General features: G+C 36.7%; 2 protein-coding genes across 2 annotated transcripts in view; one reads left to right on the top strand and one right to left on the bottom strand.

Moving 5' to 3' along the window:
• Positions 1–4,046, bottom strand: part of LOC128884588 (brefeldin A-inhibited guanine nucleotide-exchange protein 3-like) — a 34,839-nt gene extending 30,793 nt beyond the window's left edge. Inside the window, exons 1-4 of the mRNA XM_054138065.1 lie at positions 3,922–4,046; positions 3,351–3,484; positions 1,474–1,608; positions 314–479 (exon numbers count right to left, since the gene is read on the bottom strand). Of these exons, the coding sequence (XP_053994040.1) occupies positions 314–479; positions 1,474–1,608; positions 3,351–3,484; positions 3,922–4,006 (520 nt within the window). The 5' untranslated portion in view covers positions 4,007–4,046. The remainder of the gene's footprint in view (positions 1–313; positions 480–1,473; positions 1,609–3,350; positions 3,485–3,921) is intronic.
• Positions 4,047–5,223: 1,177 nt separating this feature from the next.
• Positions 5,224–9,113, top strand: LOC128878630 (C-mannosyltransferase dpy-19). Its single transcript, XM_054127006.1, has 9 exons — positions 5,224–5,374; positions 5,464–5,576; positions 5,659–5,796; positions 6,367–6,435; positions 6,636–6,971; positions 7,052–7,871; positions 7,972–8,134; positions 8,211–8,339; positions 8,421–9,113. The coding sequence occupies exons 1-9, from the start codon at positions 5,239–5,241 to the stop codon at positions 8,653–8,655; spliced, it is 2,139 nt and encodes a 712-aa protein (XP_053982981.1). The 5' UTR covers positions 5,224–5,238; the 3' UTR covers positions 8,656–9,113.
• Positions 9,114–9,258: the final 145 nt, after the last annotated feature.

The raw sequence follows: 9,258 nt of genomic DNA, 5'->3' as shown, positions 1-9,258 counted from the left end.
ATTATCCAAGGTGCTTATACATATTCCAGAGTTTCGTATACGTGTTTATTAACACAACTACAATGTGAATAACGCGTTATTCACATTTTTATTCATAAATTTATTCATATTCATATTCACAAATCCGCGTGATGTGAATTTATTCATAATCATATTTATGAATATGAATACCCCCATCTCTGGATTCGTGACACTGATACGAACGCGTATTCAGCATTCAAACGCCAATCGTATCAGGACACAGATTCTTGGACCAACTGGTCCATGTCGCTTTGACGAATATCGATTAGAAATGTATTTTCTTCTCGTTTACCTAAGAAAAGACAGAAGGATCGCAGCGTCTGACTTGTCGCAGCCTGGGCGGCGGTTCTCACCGCTTGATTTCCGTTTTCGAAAGCCTCGCAGCAGGTAGTGAGTATGGCAATTATCAATCGGCCGTTCATCGTCCAGTACGAAGAACAGGCGACTTGTAGCAGAACCTGCGAACAATTAAAAACGTTACGAATAAGATCGCACGTAGACACAAGACTTGCATGTAAATACAACGGTGTAAATAATTGTAAACTCGAGCATGCAATAGTTTCAGGAAATTCTCGTAATGTTCGAACAAAAACTGAATAAACCGTTCACGTGTCTTTCATAACGTAACGCGAAGCAAAGGCGAGGGAACAATGAATACAAAGTTCTCACAAACTATTAATTTTACTTGAAATTTGTCTTCGAGTTCCCGCATATCCATTTCCCCGAATCGATTATTCGCTGTTTTTTTTTTTGTCATGCAACTCGGTTGTGCCGAGATACTAACCCTTTGCACTCGAGGCCTTTTTTGTGGTATCTAGCACCAATTCGAAATGCTTTCTTAACATTCTATTGCCACGAATGCTAAGATTGTATTGACTTCGAAGATGAGATTTCTAATTTGAGATTTGAAAATCAGACCACCTTTACCTCTTCGACAATTATTTTATCGACACTTCGAGTTCTAATGAAATTAAACGTAAAGAAAAGAAATGAAAGAAAACCTAGTGGTGACTGAGAGCCACCTCTCGAGTGCAAAGGGCTAGTAATAATACTCTACCGTTTATTATGTAAATGTAGTAAAAGGTACTAAACGATACTCGATACTAATTGAAATTCTAGATAGTCAACACAGAATATAAAGAAAAAAAATCGAAGAATAAAATGATTAAACAGTATCGATTTTTAAACTTGTTGGTTATAAATAACAGTTATTAGTGTCCAATAGTTATTCGATTGCTCAAAGTTACGAATAGCAACCGAATTTATAATAAATGTTCATGGTTTTATCGGTCTTCGGTATATAAATAATTGGGACACACGTTCATAGCAAAAATAAAACCAAATCTTTCGAATAGCTTTGCGTTGCTTGTTCGATTCGTTTGTTCTTTAGAATCAATAGCGAATAGCTCTGTCTTTTTAACGATAACGAACTTGACACGAGTTTCGACTTACTTTCAACATATCCGTCTGTGTGTCGTCCGATTGAGAGAGTATGGATCCCATGGCGTGCAACATTTGCGCCGGTAACCAGAGCGAATCGTCCTCTGGCTCGTAGGGCGATTGAAACCTGTCGTCCCTCAACATTCTCTGAATTCAGAATATCTACTTTAAAACGCTAGGCTGACTTTATGCCGAGATGATTTCGGGTTTACCGCGCATGCATTCCAGAAATAAGTAACCAATCTATAGAAGGGCATTTTACTCAAATTTCGCTACAATTTTATTCGTACGATAAATAAGAAATCGAAACTTGATACAACGATTTATTCGTATCGTATATTCGATTGAACGGTTATATGGGTAACTTCTTGTTCGTTCAACTTAAAAAGCTACGAAAAAAGACATTTTCTCCCACAATTCCTCTCCTTTTTGTATATTATATTAATTAAATTGTAGTCGATGGTAATTGCTTGTATATTGTTACCAAAGAAGGTCCAGAGCGAGACTCGAAACGTGTAATGTTTGATAGTGTTAAACAATTGTTTCTATTGCTCATTCGTTTATTTATTTCTGGAGCACCCTGTACACCCTAGAGCAGAATTTTTCATCCGACGTTATCCTAAAGAAGACGACACTGATTTTAGATATATCTTTAGCAGGAGATATACATAAATATATAGTCAGCGTTGGAAGTATTCGTACAGCAGTCATTTAAAAATAGAAACTATTAAGAAAAGAAATAAGAGGTTAACATTAAAAGTAATAAATAGGGACCAAAAATAACAGTTATTCTAAAATTTTCAACGATAAAAATCATTAATACAAAATTGATTATTATTGAAATTCAAGATAGTCAACATAGAATATAAGGGAAAAAAATCGAAGAATAAAATGATTAAAAAATATCGATTTCTAAACTTTTTGGTTACAAATAACAGTTATTAGTGTCCAATACTTTTTCGATTGCTCAAAGCAGTTATCTATGAAAGAAATTCATTTTGATCACTCGTAACAATGATCAATTAGAGAAGTTCATTTTAATTGCTCATAACAATTATCGATGACGGAAATAACAATTATCAATGAAAGAAGTTCATTTTAATTGGTCGTAACAGTTATCGATGACAGAAATTTATTTCGATAGCTCGTAACAGTTATCGATGAGAGAAGTTCATTTCGATTGCTCTTCGATGAACGAGCGGAATGAACTTCTCTCATTGGTAACTATTATGAGCGATCGGAATAAATTTACCTCAACGACAACATTTACCAACAAGAGAACAAATTTTCTGTCACTTATAATCCTAATTTGTAACCAATACGATTTTAGTCGATCAAATACTTGTTATACCATGATTCTTTTTCTTTTTACTTATAACACTCATGGTCCGTGGTAATAAACTTTAATTTAAAATCTACTCTAAAAATATGTAGAAATATTGGTTAATTATTTCTTCCCCAAAAATCGATGAATAAAATCAATACATGAAGTTTTATTTTAAATTGGTTCCTGTGCGAATACTTACTACACTGACTGTATTTCTTTTAAAGTATTAAAAGGATTCTCTTTTCAAAAAATTGTAACAGTTTTATGCAGCGTAACACGACTGCATGATAAGACACGAGTTGTTCCAAAAATTAACTTTTCGTTTCTCCTCGGAGCTTCTAATAATTTCACGGAGAGAAGTTTAATTATTTGAATGTCTAGGTCGAGCGAAGAGGACAACGCAGAGCACAAGAAACACTTCGAGCATTGTTTCGCGCGTGACAGCTGTTCGTCGATATCTTTCGCGTTATCGAGTTCCTTCCCGCGGGTTCGGCCGGATGTGTCCTTTGCGCGTAAGCGATACGAACAGAGCCAGTAGGGAAAAATGAATTCCATTACGAACGTGCAATCCTGACAGACCGAATGCGACGAATTTGCTCCTCCTCGTCTCTAGTGCTAGCTGAAAGGTGTGAAGACATTTTGCCCGCAGCTCGTGGGGTGGATCGCGTAACAGTCCTTGCTGCTTGTCCAGGAAGTCTGCACAAAAAATACCGAATTTTTCTGCTACGAATTCTCGCGCTACGATTCATTCGGAATGAACGATTAAAGAGATCGCGCGTTACCACTTTCGCTGCGGACGAATATAATTTAATAGAATATAATAGCTAGGGAGCTACTTTGCTGGGAGCTGCAATTACGATATTTTTTTTTAGTGAAAAATGAAAAGTGAAAACAGCTATATATTTTCAGTTGGACGGACATGTACGTCATCCGCAGCGAAAGTGTTAAGCCAAATGGAATGACAAGTGTTCGAAGTAAATAACAACTCCGTATCTCTAAAAAATGATTTAACGAAACAGTGACGATGCGAGGGTCACATCGCGCACATAGACAAGGTTGGAGAGAAACGTGTACGCGGTTCCACCTGGTAACGAGATGAGTCGGTTTCGAATGATTTCACGTGATCGACTCACCGTACGCTTCCTGCGCTGATTTCCGTAGATTTTGTAACTTCGCATTGCTCGACTCCCGGACGATCTGCAGCAGAAGATCCTCCATGTCACGGTGGACTAACACGGGACTGATCGATAGCGGGAGTGCCAATGCCAATGCACGCTTGGCTATACGCGCGCATCCAGGGCCGTAGGATAGGAACACCCTACGTTCAAAGAAACTCATTTCCTTACTCGAAACGCTCGAAACGACATTTTTACCACTTATCGTTAGTTTGCGGCGAAAGGAACAAATTTAAAGACGATTCGGTTAACAGTTCGAATATACTCAGGTAGGTTTAAAATATATTCTTCCGGAAAAACATATTCTTCAAATTTATCCCGATTATGATACTTTCTCTACTAGAAAAAGGAAACATATCCTATGAAGTATTTGCGATTCTTTTTATTCGTTTTATTTCGATCGATGATCTTACTTAGATACTGTCCCTTTTCCACTTAAAATTATAGTTGTTTGTTTGGTTATAATTCATCTGAATTCTACGACCATTGGTTCGTTTTTAGATTTCGTTTCTAACACTCCAAAGATGATCTCAAACTAGAAAATGAAAACGTTAGGGTCTGTTTTTAAAAGTTCTTACTTTGTTCAGATGGAAATGTTTTCCGAGTTAGAGCGCAAGTTTTTAGAAATAAATTAATATACTTCATGTCGAATAAGCTTTCGGTACTTATGCGTATAAATACTTTCTTTAGTTATTTTATTGTTTTTCCTGGAGACTATCTCCAGGAATTTACAGTCCTCACATTATGTTCTTAACGTAACGAGCGAAAAAGGGAAGAACAATTTTTTGGCAGTTGATTTTGAGGCTGGGCAGAACAGCGTGCGAAAAACTTCGCGCCGCACGTAATTGGCTGCATTCAAAAAATACCACCGCTCACTAAGCCGCTCTATGAGCTATACTGATACCGGTTTTAATACTAGTGGCGACATCGGTGGGCAAAAGCCCAAGTTTGTAGTGAAAATAGTTGTCACTGTTTTTTATAGATGGCATCACTAACTAAAAAGTCGATCATTATTGCTGCATTTACATATATGAAAGCAGATAAATGTTTAAATGAAATATTAAACTAATATATCGTAGTGTTACGAAGCAAAGAATCGTATTAACAACGCATTTATGATAAATAAAGAATAATTGATTAAAACGTATCGGTGGCGTCATTTAGTAGCAACAGTGGAAACTATTTTCACTATAAACTTGGGCATTTTCCCACCGATGGCGCCACTGATATTAAAACCCGCTCACAGAGCGGCTCAATGAGGGCTGATCATTCTGGATGCGCCTATTGAAATCGAAAATTGAAACTAGTAGTTTTCCGAAAATGGCGCCGGAAAGTGACAGAAAGCGTAGAGGTGCGGACAAAGCGCACCGTGGAAACCTCAATATGTATAAAATCGCAGTGAATCTCATTGGTACGAGCCTCTCCGCGAAGAAAGTAGACATGGACTCGCGACTTAGTTATGGGATTCGTCAAAATTCTTTCGTTTTTTTTTTATAACAGGTGTGGCTTTCGGGTTTTTCCATCGGTGGCATGTGTCTACACTGTTCGAAAATGACCGGCATTTCTCACATTTGTCCGAAATCGAGAGGGAAATGTCCTTTCGCACGGAAATGGTACGAGCCAGCTATCCAATTTTAAATACCGACGTATTTTTTTTATGGATGACAGGTATGATATGTTTTGTTTTCGCTTCAGGGAATGTATTACTCGTACTACAAAACAATCGCGGAATCGAAAACGTACACAGAGGGTTTAAGCAAAATTATCAACGATGACATTTCGGAACATGGAAACGTTATCAATGCCGGTCAGAAGTATAAGTTGCTGCCAGAGGTATTGTACCCAAATTTATGGATTTAGATTGGTTAGCTCAGTGTTTAGTAGAAGGTTCGGTAATTACTTGCAGTCATGATTATCACACCAATTTCAATTACTGTGAATAAGTTGTATGGGAATGTTTTCCATAATGAAAACAAATCACTTGCTCTTAGTTTCTAAGTTTCTAAGTTTTTGATAGGGTACAGAGTTCAATGGGTTATTTATACTTGCTCAACCTTTGCATTTCTTCAGAGAAACTGACCAGTAAACAACTCACTTCATCTGAACAAAGTCACTTAATATGTCACAATTGCTGGTGTCATAGGTTACTAAACACTGATATATCCAATTTTTTTTTCTCTATTTTAATTTTATGTAATGCAAATGCATCTTTGGTTACTGAAACAAAACAAATGTGACTTTACTTAAGGAAAACAAGAATAACAATGTTTCCTTAAATAAAATTACATTCGCCTTACTCTAGCGGTACATTTCTTGGTAAACATTCACAGCATAGCTGTAGTACTTAAGAATCACTGACTAACTTACAAGAACAAAAAGAATAAAAAAATTAATGATTTACAGTTGGCAGCTGGATGGCTTTACCACTATGCTAAAAATCTAGGAATCATATCGATAGACCAGTGTTGGCAAGTGAGACTTATTTCTTTCAGATTTGTATATAGTCGATGTTACAAACATAGAAATTGTATTAAATTAGTCTTGAGAGGACTCTAGAAGCTGTAAACTGTCAACATTGCATATAAGACTATTTACAAATGGACTTAGTATAATTAAAGAAAATAGTCTGAATGACATCCTCTGGGGGATAACTAAAAAGAAATGTCTTTTAGGTAGAAAGAGGAGACGGTGTGCCACCGGTAACCAGCTGTGAAGGCCTAGGTGTTCCTATTTATTTTTATTTGGAGATTGTTTGGTTTTGTACTATATTCACTGTAGCTATACTGTTTTATTACTCCGTGTACTTGGGTAACAGTGTGAGCAGTGGAATTATCACGGTACTGCTGTTCTTTTACAATCATAACGAATGCACACGTGTTCAGTGGACACCACCGCTGCGAGAGAGTTTTGCATACCCAGCGATACTTTCTCAGATGTATATGCTAACTGTGATTCTTAAAGAAGATACTCGGCAAGGCTGTGAAAAAGTGCCTCTGGAATTAATTTTGGTACGTCGAGTCTTTGATGGAGTCATTTGATACAAAATAAAAATCTTTTAAGTTAAATTACATATAATTCTATTTTTTAGAAAACTGGTATGTCAACAATAATTAGTTTATGCTGTTGGCAGTTTACCCATTTTGTGTTCACGACACAAATCATTGCGTTACTTATTCTTAGATGGATGAGGATAATCTCAAATGATCTCTATACGTACATTTGTGCAATTCATGTTTCGTCCATAATGTTAGTAATGGCCGTATCGGATGACCGGACTATATTTTTTTCTATGTACTTCTGTCTTGCGTTTACAAGTTTCATTTTAAGTCTGTTCTACAAACTATCTTTCCTTATGGGTACAAAATTGCAAACAGGCCTCGAAGTTGTACTTATATTTGTTTGTACGAAATTATATAAATCTTTGAAATGCGTGTCTGAACACGATGAGCACGTGTTCAATATACTCAGAGCGAAATTGAGCAATTACAAGGACTTTCACACGATGCTGTATACATGCTCAGCCGAGTTTGATTTCTTACAGTACAGAAGTTACGAAGCAATCATAAAGACTTTGCTTTTACCATCTGCTATACTCGCTGGAACATTAGTACTGTATTTTTGGTACAGAAATTACAAAATTAAAGGGTACCCCAAGTGTATAGATGCAGATCTAGCCTACAACGGCCTACAAACCGGCGCTTTTATCCTTATGGCAGTTTTCATTATGAGACTAAAATTATTCATGAACCCTCATCTCTGCATAATAGCGGGCATGGTCTGTTCGAGCAAGTATTTGGAGAAACTTGGACTGAAGAGTAATACGACGAAGACTGCCGTTACCATTCTGTTAATATCCGCGATGTCCTATCATGGTTTAGAGAGACTTAAAGAAGAACGAAATATCATAGGTAACTATGCCGAGATTGCAAAGGACTACAACTTCCTTATATATTATTCTTTCTAAATATCTGTACTCTCGTTATTTTGTTTATTTGTCCTACTTTATAGGCGAATATAGCAATATCGAGCAAGAAGAGTTGTTTGATTGGATAAAGAATTATACTCCCGAACACGCGGTGTTCGCCGGAAAAATGTCTTTAATGGCGAATTTAATGCTCTCTACGGGAAGACCTATCGTCAATAATCCTTACTATGAAAGCAAAGAAATGAGGTAGACTGCTTGGTTTTAAGGCCCCGTCGTCCTCGGATTTGTCATTTCAATACTATTCGGTTGTTCTACGTTTTAGAGATCGAACGATGAAAGTGTACGAAGTCTTCAGTAGGAAAGACGTGGCTTCCGTATACTTTACTCTGAAGAACATGGACGTCGATTATGTCATACTGGAAGAGCCCCTGTGCTTTGGTTTCGCGAACTTGTAATATAATAATTTCAGACATTCGCTGAATTAATCATGAAAATTGTATGTTCGTACATTAAAGAATCTTTCCTGCTTCAGGCCAGTTGGGTGTCAAATGATTGATCTATGGGACGTCGTTGACAACGGAACTGCAAAGGCTGCAGGAAAACCACCTCTCTGCCCAATACTCTTTCGAGAGAATTGTTACCCGTTCAAAAGAGCTTTCGTAAATGGTCGATACGTCGTTTTGCAACTCAATTATTCTCATTACGTCGAATTAAAGCCAAAGATTCCCGCGTATCCTGTTCATTCAATGCATTCCGAGATGTTTTAAAGCGTGATATATGTCCTGTAAATTTTCGAGTATTGTAATATAGACTGTATATTCTTTGAACGTTGTGGTATTGTAACGTATGGTGTGCGTTCTGTATATTTTAACCCTTTACACCAAGGACGCTTCGATGAAGAGCATAGCGTACACCATGACTGTCGGAGGGCAAAGGGTTAAAATATATGTTCTAATGTATAATATACTTCTTATATATGTCATTTAACTGAATGGAGCAAGTGGTTAGTTATATGCGTTGTTATTTTATTCTCAAAGCGAAATGAAATATACTTAATAAATATAAGTTCACTTCGTAGCCTGATAATGTATGTATGACAAAGTTTTTTTTTGTTTACTTAAGATATTTTAGTCCTATTAAAGACCTATTATGCCAAATTATTGTACAAAAATAAAGTTGTATATTTCTATGTATATATTGCATCTCAAAATATAGATTATGTAAATATCAATCTCTCCAAATTTACTACAACTTCGTATCACGAATGCATAGTAAACTGTCTGGGGGATTTTGTACTTTGGTATCAGGAGCACATAATATGCAAAGAGGTGGCACGTTTGCGCCTACGTACAGGCAACCGGCCCGACTTA

Source organism: Hylaeus volcanicus, chromosome 1, assembly GCF_026283585.1.
Source record: "Hylaeus volcanicus isolate JK05 chromosome 1, UHH_iyHylVolc1.0_haploid, whole genome shotgun sequence".
In the NCBI taxonomy this organism is placed as follows: Eukaryota; Metazoa; Arthropoda; class Insecta; order Hymenoptera; family Colletidae; genus Hylaeus; species Hylaeus volcanicus.
The sequence above is the reverse complement of the archived record's forward strand: the minus strand, read 5'-3'. Positions and strand labels throughout refer to the sequence as shown.